This window comes from Rhinopithecus roxellana, chromosome 10 (genome assembly GCF_007565055.1).
Source record: "Rhinopithecus roxellana isolate Shanxi Qingling chromosome 10, ASM756505v1, whole genome shotgun sequence".
Classification (NCBI taxonomy): domain Eukaryota; kingdom Metazoa; phylum Chordata; class Mammalia; order Primates; family Cercopithecidae; genus Rhinopithecus; species Rhinopithecus roxellana.
Window position 1 is genome coordinate 115,256,135 of NC_044558.1, and position 25,455 is coordinate 115,281,589.

General features: G+C 41.3%; 1 protein-coding gene across 13 annotated transcripts in view; it reads right to left on the minus strand.

Moving 5' to 3' along the window:
- The window catches only part of LOC104662548 (POC1 centriolar protein homolog B), a 138,298-nt gene that overhangs the window by 93,040 nt on the left and 19,803 nt on the right, over positions 1-25,455 (minus strand). For 11 of the 13 annotated variants that reach the window (XM_030939773.1, XM_030939774.1, XM_010363579.2 and 8 more), the window contains exons 3-4: positions 20,915-21,086; positions 15,556-15,735 (exon numbers count right to left, since the gene is read on the minus strand). In XM_030939773.1, the coding sequence (XP_030795633.1) occupies positions 15,556-15,735; positions 20,915-21,086 (352 nt within the window). Of the gene's footprint in view, positions 1-15,555; positions 15,736-17,124; positions 17,205-20,914; positions 21,087-25,455 lie in introns of those variants that run through there. The other 2 variants (XM_030939772.1, XM_030939775.1) reach the window with 2 other exon arrangements.

Here is a 25,455-nt window from a genome sequence, read left to right on the forward strand (position 1 = left end):
CCAAAAGCATCCATGAACCATTAAAAGACTTAAAGTGCTTTCATAAGGCCGGTGTGGTGGCTCATGCCTGTAATCCCAGTACTGTGGGGGGCCGAGGCAGGCAGATCATTGAGGCCATCAGTTTGAGACCAGCCTAGGCAATATGGTGAATCCCCATCGCTGCTAAAAATGCAAAAATTAGCAGGGCCTGGTGGTGCATGCCTGTAATCCCAGCTACTTGGGAGGCTAAGGCAAGAGCATCCGGGAGGCGGAGGCTGCAGTGAGCCAAGATGGCACCACTGCACTCCAGCCTGGGTGACAGAGTGAGACTGTCTCAATAGACAGACAGACAGGCACATAGATAGATAGATAGATAGATAGATAGATAGATAGATAGATAGATAGATAGATACTTTCTTAAAAAATCAAATTTTCCTTTGGCTATTTCTTATCTTCAGAATACATTTTCTATAAAAACACACTCAGGGCTCTGGGACCAAACAGGGCAGGCACTATTTCATGTCCCGTAAGACACAAATCATTAGTAAGAGGAACTCTGAAACCAACAGCTCTTCAGTACTAGGAGGAAGCAGTAAAAAGTAGTGGAAATAAGACTGCTCAGTAAATACTGAGTCCTGAATCCTAGGGACAGTTCTGCAACTGTCCAGCTATGTAATCTTGTAAACTCACAACCATAATGGCCACCATTTCCTATTTGTATAATGAAGGAGTCTGGATTGAATCAGCCCTAAAATTTTCACAGACTCTAAAAATTTGGCAGTCTCAGAGTTTGCTTTGATAGAATTTGATGTTTACAGATTGAGGGTGAAGTTCAAGTCAATAAGCAAAACATTTATTTTTTTTAAGTGTTGGTCAGCATTAGAAGAGAAACCATCTGTTGACTACAGTAGCAGGATTCATTTCTGCAACTGCTGAGAGACAAAAAGCAGATGAAAAAGATGTAAAAAGAGGCCGGGCGTGGTGGCTCAAGCCTGTAATCCCAGCACTTTGGGAGGCCGAGACGGGTGGATCACAAGGTCAGGAGATCGAGACCATCCTGGCTAACATGGTGAAACCCCGTCTCTACTAAAAATACAAAAAACTAGCCGGGCGAGGTGGCGGCGCCTGTAGTCCCAGCTACTCGGGAGGCTGAGGCAGGAGAATGGTGTGAACCCGGGAGGCAGAGCTTGTAGTGAGCTGAGATCTGGCCACTGCACTCCAGCCTGGGTGACACAGCGAAACTCCTTCTCAAAAAAAAAAAAAAAAAAAAAAGATGTAAAAAGATGAAGCATGCCATGAAAATTACTTGTTGGGGAATTTACCGTCTATGTGCCCAGGCTTCCTTCCTGGAATCTCCACCCATGAGTACAACTGCTTGCTGGGCATCTCCTCTTGGATATCCTGCAAGAACCTCCAGCTCTAAACTTGTCCAAATGAATTCACCCTCTTCCTCTTGCAGCGGAAGGTTCTCTTCTTTTCTTTCTCTTTATCCAGTGTTTTCTTTCTCAGAAAATGGTTTCTAAAGCCAGAAACTCGGGGGTCTGGCTTGATTCTTCTTTCTCTTCTACTTTCCCACATTCCAGTCCACTATTGGGTCCTGTCTCCTCAAACCACAATTGGCCCTGTTGTCTTCCACTCTCCACAAGCAACAAAGTGATCTTTAAATCTTAAATAAAATTGGGTCATTTTTCTGCTTAAAACCCTTCAGTGGTTTCTCGTTTCCTTTGGGGAGAAGTGTGACATGCTCATAGCCCTCTAGGACCCGTCCTCCTGTGCCTTCATCTTCATCACCCTCCTCTTCCTCACCTTCTCTAAGGCCCCTTGCTTTTGCTCAGATGTTTCCCGGTGCCTTAAACACTGCCCCCCTAGTCTTTACCTAGTTTAAAATCTGTAAAAGGATTTTACACATCCTTCAAGCTCTCTGCTTCAATGTCGCTTCCTCAGGAGCAGCCTTCCTGAACACTGTCACTGTTTGGAGGAAGGGAGGCAAGATGGCACAGTTCCGGGTTCTTCACCCTCAACTTTCCCGCGCCCGGGAAACACACAGGTGGACTGCGCAGGCGCAACCCGACCTCTGACGGAGAAAAACCGGAACCGCCTAGCCACGCCTACCGCCCGTCCCTGACTGGCCTATGTCCCGCCCACTGCCCTCCCACTCCCAGGCCCAGGACATAAAAGCTGCTGCGGGGGGGTTGGGGGCGGGGGGCGCCCAGCGTGAACTTCCTCAGCCCCCACTCCTGTCGGGACTGCATTAGGAACCTCGCCGGAGAGCTCCACCAGGCGACTCCCTTGGCCTCCCCTGCCGGAGACCTACGGACCTCACCCCTCCTCCACAAAGCTGGCTGACCAAAAAATAAATTTGCAGTTTTGCTCCTAGCCTTGCCTACTCACTGGTCCTTTAATACTCGCCCTGGTGAGCCTAGAAAGCAAATCAGTCACCAGTAGGCTAGCGCCCCAGGATGTGTTCTTGGAGTTGCCCACAACCATATTCATTCATTCATTCATTCATTCAGAGATACACTCTCGCTCTGTAGCCCAGGTTGGAGTGCAATGGCAGGATCTCAGCTCACTGCGACCTCTGCCTCCCAGATTCAAGCGATTCTCATGCCTCAGTTACCCCACTTCCCCAGGTAGCTGGGATTACAGGCATGTGCCAACATACCTGGCTAATTTATGTATTTTTAGTAGAGATGGGGTTTCGCCATGTTGGCCAGGCTGGTCTTGAACTCCTGGCCTCAAGTGATCCACCCGCCTCAGCCTCCCAAAGTGTTAGGATTACAGGCGTGAGACACCACGCCTGGCTCAACATCCACATTTATACTTTAGTACTCCACACTGGCTTCTCTAATAGGATATAAGCAAGAAGAGGCAACTCACATCTGTCTCACTCAATGCTCTATCCCCAGACACTGGCACTGAGTAGGTCCTTAGTAAATGTTTAGGAAATTTTAAAAAACAGTTTTAAGGGAATTTAAACTAACTTAATATTATATATAGCCAATGTAAGCTGAGAAAAATCTTTGCAATTCTTTGCACAACAATGTGAATATACTTAATGCCACAGAACTGTACACATAAAAATGGTTAAAATGGTAACTTGTTATATATATTTTACCACAATTTTACAAAATCTTTTCAATTCAGCTGGTCAGAAGATCACTTTGCAATCCTACCAACAACTGAAAATTATAGGCAGATATTTACTCCCAAAAAATCAATGCTGGAAAAGCAATAGACTTGGAAAAGTTCTGTACTACATTAACTTGTACTTATATTTTATTAAGAACATTATAAAGAAATGTAAGTTATCCCACAATATGGGCATTATTTTTAAAAACATAGGGCTATACTAATTTTAACTTTTAGAAAAATTATTTTGTAACTAAAAAGATATTTCTCACCTACATACATGTATTTCAAATGATGTTTTCTTCATCATTAAAGTTATTTTTAAAAATTGAGAAATACAAAAAACTTTAAAAGTCCAGATCTTGTCACTCAAACATAATTACATTTAATATCTTGTGTATAATAGATATCTCATCTTTTGTTCATGCAAAGGTCTTTTAAAATACAACTACTGCATTCCATGCCCCCATGTAAACATATTTTCATGCCATAACTTGCATATATACTCCCTTTTTACTGGTTACATCATAATCTAACTATATTTAACTAGGTTTTTTATTTGAAATAAAAATTGGAAAAATTGCCGTTATTTCTAATTTCTCATCATTTCAAATTATACTGAAAGCACTATCTTTGAATACAAAGCTTTTTCATGTTTTTGCAAAAAAGTATTTATTTTAGATACATTTTTGGTTGTAGAATCACTGCAACAAAGATGCCTGACATATTTTGCAAATACACTTATAAAAAGACTGTACTATTTACATTTTCAAAGCATGAATATATTTCCCAATATATGGTATACCTTATTTATTTAAATTAACCTTTGTTAAATTAGACTATAACAAAGGTTAGTCTAGAGCAATCAGCTGTTCACCTCCTCTTACACTAATGGGCACCATCTCTGCGCCGCATTGAATAAGCTTGGGCTCCAAGAACAAACTCATAGAAAGTACTGAGCACGGAGATAGACACAGAATTTTAATTACTTAAGTCCATGGCATACATTTAAAATTCAAATACTAAAGGCAGAAACAATTGCTCTACTGATCGTCTTCATTCATTTAAGTACACTATCCATGCACTGGGAGGAAGAGCAGTACTACTTGGATTATTTTAAATATCTAGTTGTTTAATTCATCTAAATATTTAACTTTATATTTTTCCAAATATAAATCTAGTTATCTTAACTACATATTAAATAGACCATATATTTCCCCACTGATTGGAAATGCCACCTTTATTGTAAGTTCTCATATATACATGTATCTGCTTCTGGGCTTTATATGAACTCTTTTCTTAATCCTATACCTGATCACCATATTTTAATTACTATGGTTTTATAGTAAGTTTTGAAAACTGGTTGGACAAGTTTCTTCTGTCTTTTTTTTTTTTTTTTTTTTTTTTTTTTTGCGACAGGGTCTCTCTCCATTAGCGAGGCTGAAGTGCAGTGGCAACATCTCAACTCACTGCAGCCTAGGCCTGCCAGGCTCAGGTGATCCTCCCAGCTTAACATCCAAAGTAGCTGGGACTACAGGTGCATGCCACTATGCCCAGCTAATTTTTGTATTTTTCGTAGAAATGGGGTTTTGCCATGCTGCCCAGGCTGGTCTCTAACTCCTGGACTCAAGCAATCCACTCACTTCTTGCAAGAGGCTGATAAGTCATAAAGCCAATTTATAATTTTTTTTTTTTTTTTGATAGAGTCTCACTCTGCCACCCAGTCTGGAGTACAGTGGTGTGATCTTGGTTCACTGCAAACTCCGCCTCCAAGGTTCACACGATTCTTGTATCTCAGCCTCCCAAGTAGCTGGGAATACAGGTGTGTGCCAGCATGCCTGGCTAATTTTTGTATTTTTAATAGAGATGGGGTTTTACCATGTTGGCCAGGCTAGTCTCAAACTCCTGGCCTCAACTGATCCACCTGCCTCAGCCTCCCAAAGTGCTGGGATTACAGGTGTCAGCCACCTGGCCCTAATTGTTAGGGCCATGTTGGCCAGGCTGGTTTCAAACTCCTGGCCTCAAGTGATCCACCCACCTCGGCCTCCCAAAGTGCTGGGATTACAGGTGTGAGCCACCTGGCCCTAAATGTTAGGGTCATGTTGGCCAGGCTGGTCTCAAACTCCTGGCCTCAAGTGATCCACCCACCTTGGCCTCCCAAAGTGCTGGGATTACAGGTGTGAGCCACCTAGCCCTAATTGTTTTCTTGTCAGTTTTCCTTGGCTATTCTTGTACATTTATCACATTCATGTGAATTTTTAAATTGACTTGTCAGGTTCCACTAATTCCTTGAACAGAATTTCCAGTTCTGGTCATGGGGTAGTAAAGGTTATCAGACTTACTCCTCCACCACAAACAACCATACAACTGCCAAATATATGAAGCAACTGTTTTTAGGAACTAGGCAAGAGATAGCATAGGGTTGTGAATCTTGAGAGACGGGAAACAAATGAGATAAGCAATAAATATGTCCCGGATTTCTACATGGGAGCACTTTCTAAACCTTAGTACATGGAAGTGGAGCCCAAGGAGATAACAGCAGTCTCACTGGGCACAGGAAACAGCAATCAGAACTCAGGGCTGCTAACAGGCTGAAATTTTGAGGACAGGGTACAAGAGAAGATTTACAAAGAGCAGAATCCCCGAAAATTCTGCATTGGAAAAAAAATTTACAAGGAACCCCCTTGTATACAATACAATCCCCTTTGTGTTGTCAAATACAAAGCTGCCCGTGCAAAGGCAACAAGGCTTGGCAGAGAACAACTACTGGGAGACTGTCAGCAGAACAAAGATTACAGAGGTTACACAGAACTGAGAAATGTTCAAGCTCTGGCCAGCCTTTGCTGAATACTCCAGGTATTCAGCTGAAATGCTAGAAGGGCCACTGGCACTACAGCCCATGAGTAAAGACTACACTAGATCCACCCTGCACAGGCTAAATCCAAGCCTCAACAGAATCTCTTTGGGCAAGCAGAAAGTTAATTTCTTACCAGAACAAAACTTAACACTCTTTAGACAATGACAGCACAATCTAAACTAAAAAATTTAGCCATGTTTGGACATACAATTTAAAAATCACAGAACATATGAAGAAGCAGAAAAATTTCACCCAGATATGGCACAGATGTTGGAATTAGAGCTGTAAAACAATTATTGCAAATATGTTCAAGGATTTAAAGTAAAAGACAGGCATCATGCGCAAACAAACGGAGAATCTCACCAGAGAAATGGATACAGTTAATCGGATCCTACAGCAGAAAAGACCAGTGAACTTGAGGATAAGCCAATAGAAATTATACAAACTAAGCATAGGGAGAAAAAAATGGAAAAATATGAACAAAGCCTCAAAAAACCGTGGGACAGTAACAAGTGGTCAAACATACATGAATTTGGAGCTTCAGAGATGAGAAAGAAATTAGGGAAGAAAAATATATGAACAAAAGGACAAAAATGTTTACAAATATGAAAAATATCAATCCATAGATCCAAACATTTCAGTGAACTATGAGAAAAATAGATAAAACCATACCTAGACCCATCATGGTCAAATTGCTGAAAACAAAAGATCTTTACAAAAGAGACAAAAGAGAGGAGCAGAGAAAAAAGATACTTTATATATAGGGGAATTACATTAAAGTGATTGCTGGCTTAACATTTAAAAAATGCAAACTAAAAGACAATAGAATGACGTCTTAGTCCATTCAGGCTGCTATAACAAAATACTGCACACTGGGTAGCATATAAGCAACAGAAATTTATTTCTCACAGTTCTAAAGGCTAAGTTCTACATCAGAGCACCAGCAGATTTGGTGTTTAATGAGGGCCTGTGATACGATTTGGCTGTGTCCCCACCCAAATCTCATCTTGAATTGTAGTTCCCATAATCCCCACTTGTTGTGGGAGGGACCTGGTGGGAGGTAATTGAATCATAGGAGCGGTTACCCTAATGCAATTCTTTTTTTTTTTTTTTTTTTTTTTCGTTTTTCTCTTTTTTTTTTTTTTTTTTTTTTTTTTTTTTTTTTTTTGAGACAGAGTTTCGCTCTTGTTGCCCAGGCTGGAGTGTAATGACATGATCTCGGCTCACCTCAACCTCCACCTCCCGGGTTCAAGCGATTCTCCTGCCTCAGCCTCCCATAGCTGGGATTACAGGCATGCTCCACCACATCCAGCTAATTTTTTTTTGTATTTTTAGTAGAGATGGTGTTTCTCCATGTTAGTCAGGCTGGTCTTGAACTTCCCATCTCAGGTGATCCACCCACCTTGGCCTCCCAAAGTGCTGGGATTACAGGTATGAGCCACCACATCTGACATGCTATTCTTTTTATAATGAGTGAGTTCTCACAAGATTTTATAGTTTCATAAGGGGCTTTTCCCCCTTTTGCTCAGCATTTCTCCTTGCTGCCACCATGTGAAGAAGGATGTATTTGATTCCCTTTCCACCATGATTTGTAAGTTTCCTGAGGCCTCCCAGCTCTGCGGAACTGTGAGTCAGTTAAACCTCCCCTGTAAAAATTACCCAGTCTCAGGTATGTCTTTATTAGTAGTGTGAGAACAAACTAATACAGCCTGTTTCCTGGCTCATAAATGACACCTTCTTGCTGTGTTCTCACATGGTGAGAGGCGAGGGTCTCTCTGGGGCCTCTTTTAAAAGGCATAAATCCCATTCAGGAGGGGTGTGCTTCATGAGCTAATCACCTCCCCAAGGCCCCATCTTTTAATACCATCACCTCTGGGGTAAGGATTTCAACACACGAATTTTTTGGGATATACAAACTCAGACCATAGTAAATGACATCATTAAAGCACTAAAAGAAAAAATTATCCGCCAAACTAGAATTCTACATCTCAGCAAAAATATCCTTTATAAAGGATAAACAAAAAGTTCAGAGAAGTCATCCATCACCAGGAGACCTTCACTAGAAGAAATGGTAAGTGAAGTGTTTTAGGCTGAAGAGAAATGATATCAGATGGAAACTTGGGTCTACACAAATGAATGAAGAATGCTGGAAGTAGCAAATATGGGGGTAAATATAAAAGACTTTTTTGTTTCTTATTTTCTTTAAAAGAAAATTGGCTGCTTCACATACTGTGAGCTTACACCATATGCAGGTGTAAACTGTCAAGAAGTAAATGGAGATATAGTTCTGTAAGTTCTAACATTATACATAAAACAGCATGAAATTAATTCAAGAGTTGACTGTGGTAAGTTAAGGATGCATATTGTAATTTCTAGAGGTTACCACAAAGCAAAAAAGACAAAGAGTAAAGCTAAGAATAAAATAGATAAGTAGAATACTAAGAAATAGTTGATTAATCCAAAAGGAGAGAGGATAAAGAAATAACAAACACAAGGGATAAATGGGATAAATAGAAAGCAGTAAGATGGTAGACTTAAACCAATCACAGGACTGGTTACATAAATGTAAACAGACCGAGACCTCCACTTAAAAGGCAGAGATTTTCAGACGCAACTACTTTGAAATAAAAGGACCTTCTTTTTAAGTTTACTACACAACATACATTTAATAGATGATAGTAGCTATCTGTATTAGCAACCCCCAAAATTATGTGCAAATATGTGAAATGACTTTTCAATATCACCTGTCAGTGGCTCCAGTATAATCCCTAGGGGGAGGACTGGCATGTGAGGGTAGTTAATAGCTGACATTAATTGGCACTTTCCATTCATGAACTCATTTAATCTTCACAGTGACCTTATGAGGAAGGCACTTCCATTGTACTCATTGTATGTGGGAGCAGACTAATGCCTAGAGAATGTGATGTGCCCAAGTAACATGCTAGTGAGCCCAGGCTCTTAACTACTCTACGCTACCTCTCTGCTGAAACTAATCACTGTACTGCATCACCTGAAAGATACTACGTCAACACAGAGGAGGTGTGCAACAACTGCAACAAGCAAGAGCAAGAGCTGGTCAGTAGCCTCTATCCTGGTTCAGGGGAGGGGTGCATGACCAGCAGTACTGATCACTGGCAGGTGTGTGGATCAGGAGATGGGCCTACCTCACTATCCTAACCTGAGAAAACTAACAAGATTTTTTCCACAAACTCCTCTTGCTTTAGTTCCAGGGCTCACTGAACAGCCTTCTGATTATATCTTGACTTGGCAAAAGAAGAAGGCCCTGACTAAGACATGCAAATGTTCCAGGCTCTCTGGCAGTTAGCATTGTCATTAAAAATAAGTAAACTGGCATCTGACTTATGTTTCAGAGTCTCCTAAACTTACTAAACATGACTCAAGCTCCCCAGAGCTTTCTCACCTTCGGGTATAGAGTGAAAACAGGACTTTGAGAGTCCTGGATTAGAATGATTTCATCAAGGTTAAGTTCTCACGGGAAGAGGCACAAACACTCTGGGAGGCTGGGCCTGGGGGATCAATCAGGTCCTCTAAACATTGGTCTAAACTCTCTTGTTCTAACTGCAATAAGGTAAGCCAAGAAGATACATTATAATAAATGCATGAGAAAGAATCCATAAGCATGTTGTAGAGCACATAAATAAAAAGTTGCCAAGAAGATGAAATCCTTATTCATTAAATTTAACCAAATTATTAATCAAAGAACATTCCTTGAGGAAGGCCTCTGCAAAGTTTTACATTAATCATTCACTCCAAGCAGTAAGAAAACTGATTTTTAAAAAAAATCCCTCAGAACCTTAAGGTACCAGTAAGATAAAGACAGTCCATGAAGGCCAGGTGCGCCAAGTAAGCAAGTGGCCATCTGAACAAGAGTCAACCAAAATGGACAGAGAAAGCAGTGAAGCCATATAAACATCTCCATGCAAAACATGCGTGCACCAGTACTCCTGGATTTGCTAGAAAAGATTCACAAAAATAACTCTTCTCTGAAGAAATCCATGAAAATTACCTTTGCTTTAAAGGTAAACCTAAGCCTACTCACCAACCTTTCACTGATTCATTCAACCATATTTTTGCACAACCCCTGACGGTTTCCCACCCTGTAGCTGATACTCTATAGTGCTTCTCAGATCATATCTGACCTACCTGGAACACTCTCTCCTGACACCGACCTTACTAACTTCCTCACTATAGTCAAGTCTTGGCTCAAACATCACCTTGGTAAATATGCCTTCCCTGACCTCGATATGTAAAAGACCACCTCCCAAACCCACACCACTCTTCATCTTGTTACCCTACCTAATTTTTCTCCAGAGTACTTATCACTAATATATTTGCTGTCTGTCTCTCTTCAGTAAAGGAAGCTCCATGAGAGTAGGAATTTTGTGTTTTATTTTCTGCTGTATTCATATAATTTAGAACAGTGCCTGGCAAGAGAATACAACATAAATACTTGTAATTCAAAGTGTAATAGGGAAGAGAGGCCTAAGCTGACAAACAGACGTCATAAGCAGGGCAGTGTGGTGGCACAAAGGAGTCACAATAAGCTTGGCCCAGGAGAGGCAGAAACCTTTCTTGGAGGAAGAGATGCAGAGCAGGTTGTGAAGGAAGGGTGGAAGCAGGGGGCGTTTCAGCATGGAAATCACCATATGGAAAGGCACAAGGCATAAAGGGTCATTCACACTTGACGAGACTTGTCTGGCTGCAAGAAGGTGAATGGTGAAAGTGACAGAAGACAGAAAGTGACAAAAGAAAGATAGGAGGGCAGTACACACACGCTGATGCAAGGAGTCACTGAGAGGTTTTAAGGTAAGAAACAGCATGATCAGATTTATTTTTCACAAAAGTAGAGATGGAAGGGCGGAGGGTGGGAGGAGGGAATCTGTAGTCTGAGAGATCATTTAGGAGATTCCTGCAAAAGTCTCCACAAAGGCCAATGGTGCTAAAACTACAGCAGCAGTGTTGAGGATAGAGATAAAAGAAATGTCTTGACTGAGTAAGATGATCCCACTTTTCAAAACTCTGCTCCAGTATCACTTCCTATGGAAAGCATCTTTTTGAGGATAAAATAAAAAAGGAAAAGGGAATTTTTAAAGACTCTCTTTCTCTCTCTCTCTCTCACAGACACACACACACTCTCTCTCTCTTCTCTCTCTCTCTCTCTCTCTAATACTTTCAGGTATGGCTGTATCCAGAAAGCAAACCATGTGATTAATGTGATTAGACAAATTCATTCTGTCTTCATCTCAAAGCTCTGCTCTCTTCTGAATTAATATTATTTTTAATATCTTTGCCCAGGGTGTCCCTCAGCAGTCACAGGCTTAAATAAGCCTAAACACCGCCAACCAAGAGGAGAGACCCATGGTTCCAACAAGACTCACTCCTCCAGGAGGGAATGCTATGTTTCCATGAGCAAGCCTGAGCTGATTGTCTGCTGCTGGAACTAGAGATAGGGCCACTCCTGCACATGACACAGAGGGGACCGAGGGGGCAGGTTGGTTCCTCAGGGCAAGCTTGGGCACTGCTACCAGAAAACGGGGAATAGATGCTAGGCAACAGAAGTGCAGAGTTCCACCATTGCTTTCTTCTCTCGAATTGATAAGGGGGAAGAACATTTTCAGTGGCTCCTCCCCACTTTCAGAGTTTCTGCCTAACTAGTACCCAGCTGGAAGAGAGGTAGTCTTATGGCATCCCTCAATCCCAAACACCATCAACTGGTGCTTCTCATCCTCAGTCCAGTGAGAGAAGCCTCCATACCCTCAAGTTCCACAGAGGCTGAGAGCAGGGAGCTAACTTGCTCCAGGGTGATGCTGTGGTGCAGGCAGGCATATGAATATTGGATAGTTGTGTCCCATATGCTTCCTGTGTTCTGACCACAGCTGAATAATTAATGTTCCTGGAGCACACTATGTACCTGCAGGCCACAGTGCTTTGCTCCTCCTGGTTCCCTCCTGAAGAGTTTGCCCTCTCTCTTCGCAATTGACAAATACGCTGCTGCCTCCTCTTCCCCTTCTGTCCCCTCAGCTCTGGGCCTGAAACGGCTTTCTTGTATTTTCCTCACACAAATCTTGTTCAATGCTCACTCATTTATTACTCCTTTATCATCTTGTGTGCCACTTTTTCCCACAGGACACACCATTTTATAATTATTTCGTATCTATTTTTCCCCACTGAACTAACTATTGGCTCCCTGAAGCCGAGACTGTGTCTTCCATCTCTACATACTTAATACAGCTATATGGCACAGGGCAGTGACTATGCGTATTAAAGTAATATTTTAAATACCAAAATTTCACATTATTGGTGACTTTTCATAAATTATTGTCTTACATTAGGATTACCCTTTGATGAAAGGCTTATATATAGATGATTCAATACAAGGACAATGAATAAAGTATCTCCTATAATTTACTTTCATAAAAAATTCTCCCTTATATGAATAACTTCATAATATTCCTTCTTGTTATTAGAAAATGAAAACTATATCAGCCACCATCACTCCACTAATACCTCAGCTACAGGAATCAGGCTAAACATCATGCCAAATGTGTACCCTCAGGGTTACATGGTCTGCTGATTCCCTCTAATGTCTGATGTATACATAGGTATGAGAGTTATTAAAAACCACCTTCATTTTGGAAGGAAACAGGAGCACATAGCACTGGATAAAAACAGCTATTATTATTATTATTATACAGCTATTATTATTATTATTATTATTCTGAGATAGAGTCTAACCCTGTCACTCAGGCTAGAGTGAAGTGGCATGATCTTAGCTCTCTGCAACCTCTGCTCCCAAGTTCAAGCGATTCTCCTGCCTCCTGAGTAGCTGGGATTACAGGCACCTGCCACCACGCCTGGCTAATTTTTGTATTTTCAGTAGAGACAGGGTTTCACCATGTTGGCCAGGCTGGTTTTGAACTCCTGACCTCAAGTGATCTGCCAGCCTTGGCCTCCCAAAGTGCTGGGATTACAGGCGTGATCCACCACACAGGGCCAATAACAGCTATTATTATTATTCAGGGTGGAACTTAGGCATTCTGTTTTGCTTAGTTAACTCAACAGTCATGTTTTTGCTTATTGTGCAGTTCCCTGTGAAGAATATGCTTCCTTTGCCAACCATACCCAGAGCTGGCACACAGTGGGAGCTAACTAACTCTCTCTGTACCTGACCCATCCCAGAACAGAGCCTGAACCTCTGCTCTCTGCCTCCTCTTCTTCTTCACAGCATCACTTTATAAATCAATACAAATGATCAGCCTCTTGGGACCATCATGCGTTATCTCCTTAGTTGGGAAAATATTGTCAACTCAAGTTATAAAGTATCTTTATAAATTTAATAAGAATGAGATGTCCAATGACAGTGATGAGAATGACAACTAAGAATTATATACTGACTACTATGTGAGGGGCACCATTCTAAGTGCTATCCAGATATTTACTCATTTGAATACCATAACAATCTATGTGGCAGGTTACTACTATCATCATCTTATGATGACAGGTGAGAAAACTGAAGTACTGAGAAGTTAGGTAAATTCCCCACAGGTCTCATAGCTGGTAAGTAGTGGGATTAGAATTTTAACCCACATATTTAGGTCCAGCGTCCATGTTTTTAGCCACATAGCTATATGGCATATATAGAAATAATTCTGGCCAGGCGCAGTGGCTCACGCCTGTAATCCCAGCATTTTGGGAGGCCGAGGTGGGTAGATCACGAGGTCAGGAGATCAAGATCATCCTGGCGAACACGGTGAAACCCCGTCTCTCCTAAAAATACAAAAAAATTAGCAGGGTGTGGCAGCGTGCATCTGTAGTCCCAGCTGCTGGAGAGGCTGAGACAGCAGAATTCGCGTGAACCCGGGAGGCAGAGCTTGCAGTGAGCCGAGTTCCCGCCACTGCACTCCAGCCTGGGTAACAGAGCAAGACTCCGTCTCAAAAAAAAAAAAAAAAAAAAGAAAAGAAAAGAAATAATTCTGAGATGTCTAGAGTCAAAAACTGTCTGAAACCTTTAAAAGAGAAACCTAGTGACTAAAAGTATGACCTCTGCCTATCTTCTTATATTCTTCTTAGGCTCATGGCCATAGATGATAATCAACACCTCCTGAGCAATAATGTCCCACAGAGGCCATAATGATAGTGAGGAGTGAGGGCTGTAAGGCAAGACAGACAGAGCAAAGCTCAAACTCCCACTCCACCAGATCCTGGCTGGGGACACCTGGTATGTTATTTCATGCCGCCAGCACAAAGCAGGATGGCTACAGGGGCCACAGTTTTCCCCTGCTGACCACCTCTGTGCCATACCCCATACCCGCTTCCTGTGAGAACTGTCCCCTATTCACACGCCTAGAACGTATGTTTGTATGACCCCTCCTTCTTGGTCAGAGTAACTGGTTTCAGCCAGGCCCCTGACCTAAACTGCAGCAGCCACAGCATCTCACTGCTAGGCAAGGGATGGGCATAGGCTCCAGGCTAGGCTAGAGTCACCACCTGATACTCTTCTAACTGGAGCTGGGAGTAAAGAAGCTTTCCTTTCTGGTCAGTCACAAGGCTGTGAGGACTGAAGCCTAGAGCCAGCAGGGACCTGGGCACCAGGACATTTGAGAGAATGGAACCAGCATATAGAGAGGCCCCAAGACAAGACAAGACACAGAGAGGTCTAACAGTACTAGAGTCCCTGGTTCTAGTCTGTCCCCTCCCCACTCCAAACACACCAGCTACTTTAACCACCTGGTAGGCAGAAAAAAACTGACTTAGGCTTCTGTCACTTCCAACTAGGTGAGTCTAACTTTACCTCTCCGAAACTCACTTTCCTTATCTGCAAAACAGGGAAAATAAAACAACCCTTCCCGCCCAGGTAGTTTTTTTTTTTTTTTTTTTTTTTGAGATGGAATCTCACTGTGTCGCCCAGGCTAGATGGAGTGCAGTGGTAAGATCTCAGCTCACTGCAACCTCTGCCTCCTGGATTCAAGTGGTTCTCCTGCCTCAGTTTCCCACGTAACTGGGACTACAGGCATGCGCCACCATGCCCGGCTAATTTTTGTATTTTTGGTAAAAACAGGGTTTTGCCATGTTGGCCAGGCTGGTCTCAAACTCCTGACCTCAAGTGATCCGCCTGCGTCGGCCTCACAAAGTGCTGGGATTACAAGCGTGAGCCACAGCACCCGGCCCCCAGAGAGTTCTGATGGGGAAATGCAATCTGCACTGTCAGTACTTTAGCATGTGTCCTATGAATAGGAAGACTCCACAGCTGTTGGCCAACAGGTAACACCACCTACAATAGCATTCACCTTCCAACAGACTGTTGCCAAAGACTCTGGAGTTCTTCCTGACTTCGCTGTGTCAAATCTGATGTGACAGCTTGTACTGCCGGTTGTAACTTCCAACTTTATCTAAAATCCAACCACATCTCACTATTTTGTTTACTATTGTTCTGCACATAGCAATCACACAAGAAGTATCTGTTGAATGAATGAATGAATATGTCCTCAAACCTTTTTTCTGGAAGTTGGGGGCAAACATGAAGCAGAAAAAATATGTGGAAATCTTAATATGAAATTTTTTGCACTTACTTGGCACAGCGTACCCAGTGTGTATGTCGATACAAAGAATACAGGAAGCGCTGGCGATACATGCTCCATACTTTTATGGATTTATCTTCAGAAGCTGTAGCTAGAAACTGGCCATCAGCTGAAAAGTCTACACTTCGAACTGGAGCTGTATGAGCTTTAAATTCTGAGAATTTTCCTCTCCTGTAAATAAACAGTTTAATATTTATAACTCATTTAATTTAATTATAGTTAATACTTAATCACAATACAGACTTTGAAACATATAAAATAGTTTAAATAAAATGGTTTAACTCTTATAAAACCTAACAAAAGTATGAAAGGGCTGTGTTGTACTGTACCCTTCATCAACACTGAAATTTCCATGAAATTTCAGGTGTTGAGAACTGAAGGGCAGAAAAGAATAGAAGAAAAGATAGAGAAAATAATGTGAGGCATTTGAGAAGCAGAACATCTTAAAATGGAAGCAGGCTAGATAGTGTTGGAGTTACAAGGTGATATGTGGTAAATGCTACTTTGTGTCAGTGTTCCCAAGTTCCCAAGGCATTTTCACCTTACATTGTATCTAGGACTTGGTAATTTTCCCATTTAGAAAATCATATGGATACTCAAGATACCCTATGGGGAAAATTGTCATAAGTGCTTGAAAAACATCAGGCAACAGAATTTAGACGGCCACAATCAGGCAACAGAATTTAGACGGCCACAATCAGGCAACAGAATTTAGACAGCCACAATATATGTGTCTCAGATGTTCAAATGTTCCCACTGATCTCCCATACACCTGCACCTCGTCCTGTATTTTGCTACCTTGGCTGGTCAGAGTGACATCCGCCTGTGTCCAAGCCAGAAACCTGGAAGTCACACTCAACTCTTCCCGCATTCTCTCCCACATCCAGTAAGTTAGCAAACCATATCATCCTCACTTCCTAAATATCTTCTGAATCCTCCTCTTCTGTGTCGGCTCTGCTTGCCTTAAGGTAGATATATCCTTAACATCCTTCACCTAGGTTATTGCAAAAGCCTCTTAACTGGTCTCTCTGCTCTAATCTTTTGTCCCCTGCCAGTCACCTACACATTGTGCTTATTACCTTGCTAAGAGCGTAACTCCAAGCATGTAAATCCAGTGTAAATGTGTCACTGGCTCTTCTCCAAAAGAAAGCACAATGCCCAAGTGCGTTGGTGAGGCATCCTGCCACTCACGCTGAACTTTGTACTTGGAAGAGTCACAGCACTTCAAACACACCCCTGCCTTTGCATTTACTGCTTTCTCAGGATGGACTTTCTGCTTTCTCAGGACTTCCCCCATCCCCAGACCCCCCTGGCCAAGCCAGACAGGCTTAATGGCTCTGTATTTGCTACAACAATTTTGCTTACTACATTATACAGTGACTTTTTAAAGAACGATTTGTCCCCTCTTATGCAGTACATTTTTGGAGAACAGGAATGATGATTTATTCATCTCTATAAGACCAGCATCTAGCAACATGTCAAGCACATAAAAAGAATTCAATACATGTTGAATTCCACTTGGAACAGTCAACAAAGGTTCATAGATCCAACCTGGCTTACCCTTCCAGTGGTCTGTAGGGAGCAAAGGTGACTTTATCATAAATTTCCATCACCTGACATGTGATATTACTCAGGAAAAACTGAAATACATATTAAACAAAAATTAGAAGGGAGCATGCAGGGATTAGCTCAGTGAAGTTTCAAGGGTAAATTTCATGAGTGGAAATTAGGAGTATAGTTTAGCCTGAATCCAAGTATAATGCCTAGCGAAAACAAAGAAAAGAAAAGGCATCTGCAATGACCAGGAAGCTGAGATGGACTGTCAGTATCATCGAAATCTGCCCTGATTTTTAGTTCTGCACTCCGCACTCCAGCAGGCTGTTGTTTGCCTCCTTTCTAAAAGGCTCTCCTCTCAGGCATAGGCTAAACCAAGCACCGGATCCAGTCTCAACAGGAAACACAGAAGAAACCAAGATAGGAGTGCCTTGTGTTTATCGTGCTGGTGCCTAACTGGTTTCCAGTTCCTCATCTTGACTTAATATAGGCTCTCTGCCTCCTACATATTTACTTGCCCTTTCAACTAAATTCTCTTGACTGCCCACTGTGATGAACTCTGGGCCAGACTTGCTTTCAGGCTTGCTCCTGCCTATTCTTTTCTTATTTATTCATTTTTTTTAGATGTATTCTCTTTCTATCATACATGCTAGAATACAGTGGTGCAATCACTACTTGCTGTGGCTCAAACTCCTGCGCTCAAGAGATCATCCCTCCTCAGCCTCCTGAGGAGCTAGGACTGTAGGTGGGCATCACCATATAATTTTTTTATTTTTAATTTTTTATAGAGACAGGGTCTTGCTATGTTGCTCAGGCTGGTCTTGAACTCTTGGCCTCAAGTGATCCTCCTGCCTCAGCCTCCCAAAGTGCGGGAATTACAGGTGCAAGCCATGCCCCCAGCCTCTCCCTATTCTTTCTTAGCCTTCTGGTCACCAGCTGTGGTGTGTATCTGCAAATATGGTTGCCAATACTCATCTCATCCCTGTACATGCATGTCTCTCTGCTTCACAGGAGGTGGAGTCTGTTTATTTCCCCTCCCTTTGAGGGGAGGTGTGACTTTTGAGGGGAGGTGTTGTGACTCATCTCATCCCTGTACATGCATGTCTCTCTGCTTCACAGGAGGTGGAGTCTGTTTATTTCCCCTCCCTTTGAGGGGAGGTGTTGTGACTTTTGAGGGGAGGTGTTGTGACTCATCTCATCTCATCCCTGTACATGCATGTCTCTCTGCTTCAAAGGAGGTGGAGTCTGTTTATTTCTCCTCCCTTTGGGCTGGTGTTGTGACTTTACTTTGAGCAACAGAATGTGGTAGAAGTGACACTGCAAGTTTCAGGCTTAGTTCTTAATTGGTCTAGCAGCTTCTGCTTTGATTCTCCTGGAACCCAGCTGTCATGCTGTGAGAAAACTACAGGTTATCCTGCTGGAGAGAGGGCACATGGAAAACCAAGATGCCATTGCCACCAGCCCGCACCAAGGCCCCAGGCATATGAATGAGGAATGGAACCCATCTACCCATCTGCCAGCTCTATGAAGCTGCATGAGTAATCTCAGCCTGTACCATATAAGCAAAAGAACTATCCAGACAACCCACAAAATTGTGACAAATCATTGTTCCTACAGTAAGGTACAAAGGTTTTGCGACTGTCATACAGCAATAGATAACTGACACATCATCTTCCTTCCCGTTGCCACGATGCACCATTATTGCTCTGTTCCTACTATGACATGATTTAGAAAGAGAAACTAGGGACACCTACACAAGCCTAATCATTGTATTTAGATGAGCTATGACAAATTAATGATTCAGTGAGCTTTTAGCTCATCTACCCTTATACAGTTTGTTCACTGAGATTTCTTTGAATTAGTAATGGGAGACTGAAGTGATGCTGTGCTGAAGATAGTAAAAAAGCTAGTTCTAAATTCCCAAAGTTAAGGGTTTTAGAACATGCTTCTCCTGTTGGACCCCAAACCAGTTCCTTCTCCCTTAAAATTCCCTGCTACATTGCCATCCATTATAACACGTCACTTCTCTTCAATAGTTTTCACTACCATTGGAATAATATTCAGATTTCTCAGCATAGAGTTCCCCTTGGGTGGTGGCAGAAAAAAAGCGCCCACTGGCATGGGAATGCCCATGAGCTTTCCTTCATTTGGGAGTACCTGGGCCTGTTTAGTCATAGACTACAAGTCAAATCCTGCCACAACAGGGTCAAGGAAATGCTCAAATTCTTATCTTCTGAAGCAGTGGTCCCCAACCTTTTTGGCGCCAGAGACCAGTTCCATGGAAGACCATTTTCCCATGGGACCAGGGAGTCAGGGAGAAGGATGGATGATTTTGGGAGATTCAAGTGGATTACATTTATCGTGTTACTTTATTTCTATTATTATCATTATTATTATTGAGAAGGAGTTTTGTTCTTTTCTGCTCAGGATGGAATGCAGTGGCACAATCTTGGCTCACTGCCACTTCCACATCCCAGGTTCAAGCAATTCTCCTGCCTCAGTCTCCCAAGTAGCTGGGATTACAGGTGCATGCCACCATGCCTGGCTAATTTTGTATTTTTAGTAGAGACAGGGTTTCACCATGTTGGCCAGGCTGGTCTCAAATTTCTGACCTCAGGGGATCCACCTGCCTCAGCCTCCCAAAATGCTGGCATTACAGGTGTGAACCACCACGCCCAGCCCTATTTCTATTATTATTACATACTCACCATAATGTAGAATCAATGGGAGCCCTGAGCTTGTTTTCCTGCAACTAGATGGTCCCATCTGGGGTGATGGGAGACACTGACAGATCATCAGGCATGAGATTCTCATATGGAGCGTGCAACCTAGATCCCTCACATGCACAGTTCACAATAGGGTTTGTGCTCCTGTGAGAATCTAATGCCGCCGCTGATCCGACAGACGGCAGAGCTCTGGCTTGGCTCCTAACAGGCCATGGACTGGTACTGATCGGTGGCCCAGGGGTTGGGGACCTCTGCTCTGAAGTATTTATGGGGGGAAATGATACGATATGTAGGATTTGTTCTAAAAATACCCCAGGGGAAAAAGTGAGGGGAGGTGTAGATGAAACAAGATGGGCAGAATCCTGACAACTGTTGAAGCTGATTGATGGGAGTATGAGGCGGCGGAGTCGTGCTATTCATTCTGTTTTCATGTATGTTCGAAAATTTACATACTTTAAAGTTTAAAACCATTTTTAAAAATCATGGCTCAATAATTACTTAAAATAAATGGGCCATTAGTTAGGGTTTGAAAAGTCTCTCTTACAGAGATTTGTTATACTGGATATTGCCTTACACAAATGCAATGATTTATACTTTTGTCAGAAATTTTCTTTAAGAAAATTCTGTACCCTGATAATGAGTGATACAAATCAAATCAAAGGCACAGGGTTTTCAATAGGGATCCAAGGGCCCTTGAAGGGTCCATGAATGGGCATTAAGAAGTTAATAAACTGTGAATTTTTGGTTATACAAACTGATGTGTATCATTCTGGGGAGACAGTCTAAAGCTTACCTCAGATCTACAAAGGGATTGATAGCTACCACTACTCTCTCAACAAAACTTAAGATATATTAAGCATATTTCCATGGTAGGAAACAGTTTTCAAAAAGAAGACATAATTTTGAGGAAAAAATTGTATGAATTAGTTTGACTTTACCACAAGGGCAGCATGTCTTGTGTGTGACTGAGACTAATAGTGTGGGCAGCAGTGCATGAGCAGCAGCTGGGCTCAGCTTTCTTTCACATTTCCAAATCCAAAGGATATCAAGTGTTTCTTTGTTTCTCTTACTTATCAGGAATCCAGAGTCTCACGGTTCTGTCTCGTGAGGCAGATGCCAATAAGTTTCCATGTGGAGAAAACTGCACGCTGGTTACAACATCCTTGTGACCCACATATCTGTAAGCTCTAGCATGTGGCTTGAAATTCCATAGCATGAGAAAGGTGTCCCAAGAAGCAGTAGCTATCAAGAAATAGAAGAACAAAACCACTGTTTGTTAAAATGCAAACATAGGTGTGTCTCATTACAATGGGCAGCGTATCTAATAACAAGGCGTCCAGGTAATAGAGGAGCTGGAGGTTGTGAGGCTGACCAGGTAATAGCCAAATTACTTTTTAAAGGTACTCAAAACTACATCACTAATATGCAAGCTTGGCGGTGTCCTTTGTAAGCACACAGCAGGATGACTGGCCCCTGTATTCGATTAGTGCTCAGTAACTTTATTTACCAGAAGGCCGCAGCATAGTGTAACAGAGGTACACGGGACTAAGAGTCAGTTTTGTTTCTAACTCTGGGTAATGGAAAGCTAGTTAACCTCTGTGTCATGGTGTCATGAGGACTGAATGTTTTTCCTGAGAGGGATGGATGAGATAATTTTTCAAACTGTTTATGTGGAAATAATTTCACACTTAGAGAAAAGTTACAAGAACAGTGCAAATCACTGATATGCCTTTTACCCAAATCTACTTGTTAATGTTTTGCTTCATTTGGTTTGTAATTTGCTCTGTATTTGTTTTTCCTTGTACATGAACACACATAAACCCACACACACAAACACATACATATTTTTTTTCCTGAACCATTTAGGAGTAAGTTATACAACTCACGGCATCTTTATTCCTAAATACTTCAGTGTGTTTTTCCTAAGATTTAGCATAGTCTCTTAACACACCCACAGCACACTTATCAGCTTCATGAAGCTGATTATTAAAGATGCAATATTTTAATTTACCAACTATATTTATCAACTGATCCAGTAATACTTATATAGCTGGATAAGATGATCTTATTAGTCTCTTTCTGCTCTATAATTTAATGGCATTTGATGATTAATAAAAGAATTAATAAAAGAATCGTGTGTCAGACAATAGCTTACAGATTTACAAAAAGGAAAACAAATGCAATCAATGATGGAAATAATTGCCTTGACAAAGAATGAACAAATAAACAAATGAAAGGTAGATCTAACCCTTGCCTAATAAACAAATTTTATTTTATGCATGTAGCCCTAGAATAGCCCCAATAATAGGACGTAGGTCAATGAGAATCACTAAATCTGGATTGTAGAGTGCTTAGAAAAAAATGTAATGTTATAAACTTGAACACAATTAGTATCACTGTTAGAGAAAACATAGGGCCTGGCTACATAAAGTCACTGAAACCTATGTTCTTTTGCCAACATAAAAAGTTCATTTGGGCTCAGCCTATGCATTATTTCCATGTAAAACAGTTAAAGTGAGTTCAGCTACAATATTGCTTAGCATCCCCTTTTTAAAAAAGTACAAAAAGTTAATATTCCACCAGAGCTTATCCACATTACTAAAGATTTATAGCAGAGTTGGAATTATCCAAGGCTAATGTAGACAAAGCGAGGAAAACAATTAGTTATCATATGTAATAAACTCAGGACACTATTTGAGTTCTGTGTATCATGCTGCAAATGAGATATACAAAAGCAAGTAAGATACAATCCCTTCTCTCAAAGAATCACATAGTAGGGAAGACAACATTAATAATACACAGATACAGAGGACTTTTACATATTATTTATTCATTAACGGTAGGTGGGGTGATTGGGTGGTCCATTCTGAGGAAAGGACATTTGAGCAGAGAGGTGAGTGAAATGGGGAGTGATCCTAGCTGAGACATGGAGAAAGAGTACTCTGAGCACAGGAATCCCTGTGCAAAAGCACCTGGAAGAATGAAGAATGGCAAGGAGGTCAGTGTTTCCCCAGTAGATGGGAGAGAAGAGACCGGTGGGAGGGAAACCAAAAAGGGGGCAGATGGAGGAGGAAAAGCCATGGTGGGAGGTGTGTCTTCTTCTTCTTCTAAAGTGCAATGTGCCATTATCCTAAGTGTATTAATGCGGGAACAGAAAACCAAATACCATATGTTCTCACTTATAAGTGAGAACTGAACATTAGGTACACTGGACATAAAGATGGCAACAATAGCCACTGGGGACTACTAGAAGAGGGAGGAAAGGAGCGGGGAAAGGTTTGAAAAACTATTGAGAACAATGCTCACTACCTGGGTGATGGGATCAAGTAGTAAACCCATGTAACAAACCTGCACATGTACTCCCTGAATCTAAAATAAAAGCTACAATTATTAAAAGAAAAAAAAAAAAAACCTGCGATGGGAAACTACTCTAGATTTTGAGCAGGGGGAATCTCATGATCTGGTTTAAGAACACTGTCACTTTGACAATAAGGAAAGGATTTTTTTTTTAACTTGTATTCTCAAAGGAGGGTAATACATGATAAAAAGAAATAAAAAAATAAAACAATTGTAGTGAGTCAACTGGATACTCATAAGGAAGAAAATTAATCTTGACTCCTACACTTTATACCACATACAAAAGTTAATTCCACTTGGAACATAGATCTAAATGTGGTACGTAAAACAATAAGCTTTTAGAAGAGAACACAGAATATCTTCATGACCTTGGGGTAGGCAAAGACTGCTTTAAAAAGACATTAAAGTTAATAAGTATAGAGGAAAAGAATGATAATTTGTACTGTACAAAAATTAAGAAGTTTTGTTCACTGAGAGGTACCACTAACCAAGTAGGAAAGCAAGCCACCGAGTGGCAAAGAAGATATTTACAACACATATATCCAACACATAACAAAGTATGTATATACAGAATCTATAAAGAATGCTACAAATCAGCCAGGTACAGTGGCTCACGCCTGTAATCCCAGCAATTTGATAGGCCAAGGTGAGAGGATCGCTTGAGGCCAGGAGTTTGAGACCAACCTGGGCAACATAATGAGACTCCATCTCTACAAATAAAATAAAATATAAAAAGAATGCTACAAATCAATAAGAAAAAGGTACACTACCCAACAACAACAACAACAAAAAATAGGCAAAGGACTTAAACAGGCACTTTGCAAAAGAAGATACACATATGGCCAATAAACATATAAAAAGGTTCTCAATTCCATTAGTCATCAGGAAAATGTAAATTAAAACCACAATGAGATATCCATGCACACTCATCAGAATGATTACAATGAAAAAGATAAATAACACCAAATCTTGGTGAGGATGTAGAGTAACTGGAATGCTCATATACTACTAATGGTTATAACCACTTTGAAAATCTATTTTGAAATATCTATTGAAGCTGAATATATACTTAGTATTCGATTCAGCAATTCCACTCCTAGAAATATACCTACAGAAATTCTTACGTATGGTTAGCAAAAGACATGTACGTTTGTGGCAATACTATTCACAATATATCAAAGCCAGAAGCCCAACTATCCAAGTAAAATGAATACATAAATTGCAATATATTCACATTGTATAGCTACTGTGTTAAATTTTACTTATATGAAGTTTAAGAAGAAGCAAAATTAACCTATGAAGTTAGAAGCAAACATAGTGATTATGTGGATGGCAGGGAGGGAGGATAGTGGTGGGAAGGGAATATAAGAGGGGACTTCTGGAGATACTGGTAATGTTATGTTTCTCACTCTGGGTTTTGGTTAAATAAGCAGGTCACATTCTAAAGATTCATCAAGCCGTACAGTTACACTATTTCTGCAATTTTTGGAACATATCAATGCTTCAATAAAACGTTTAGGAAAAAGCAGAAAACATCACTCTAGCTGTTGTGTGGAGAAGACACAAGGGACAAAGGACAGATCTATTAGGAGGGTACTGCAATCATCCAGTCAGGAGAAAGCAGTGGTCTGGACTAGGCTGGGGGCCTTGGAAGGAGGAGAAAGAGTCAAAATCAAGATACACTGTAGAGTCTATGAGGCATGCTAATGGCTAGATGTGAGAGAAAAAGAAAAGATGTTAGAATTTTGGCCTGGGCACCCAAGTGAGTTTTAGTGTCATTTAATGAGACGGGAAAGACCAGAAAGGGAGATCTGAAGTGATACAGGATGGGGTGGACATAGTAAATTTGAGATGCCAATTAGACATACAAGTGAAAATGTCAAGTAGGAAGATGGATATACCCCCTGGAGCCCAGGGAGAGGTTCTGACTATACAGTGTGGTGGTTAAAAGAACACCCTGTAAAATTAGACTCACTGTGCTCAAATCCATGCTGTCACTTACTGCTGTGTGCCCTTGGGCAAGTTACTCAACCTCTCTGTGCCCAGGACACTTCGTTTGCAAAACGAGGTGTTGAAAATACTAAAGGAAATAGTACTTGCAATTTATGCCTGCCACATGAAAAATACTCAAATGTAGCTATTATTGCTAAAATTTTCTCTGTTAGTAGTAGCTTAGAGAAAGTACTGAAGGCTGTAAACTGGATGGGATCACTGAGGAAATCAGTACAGATAAAGAAAAGGGTGAGGACACTTA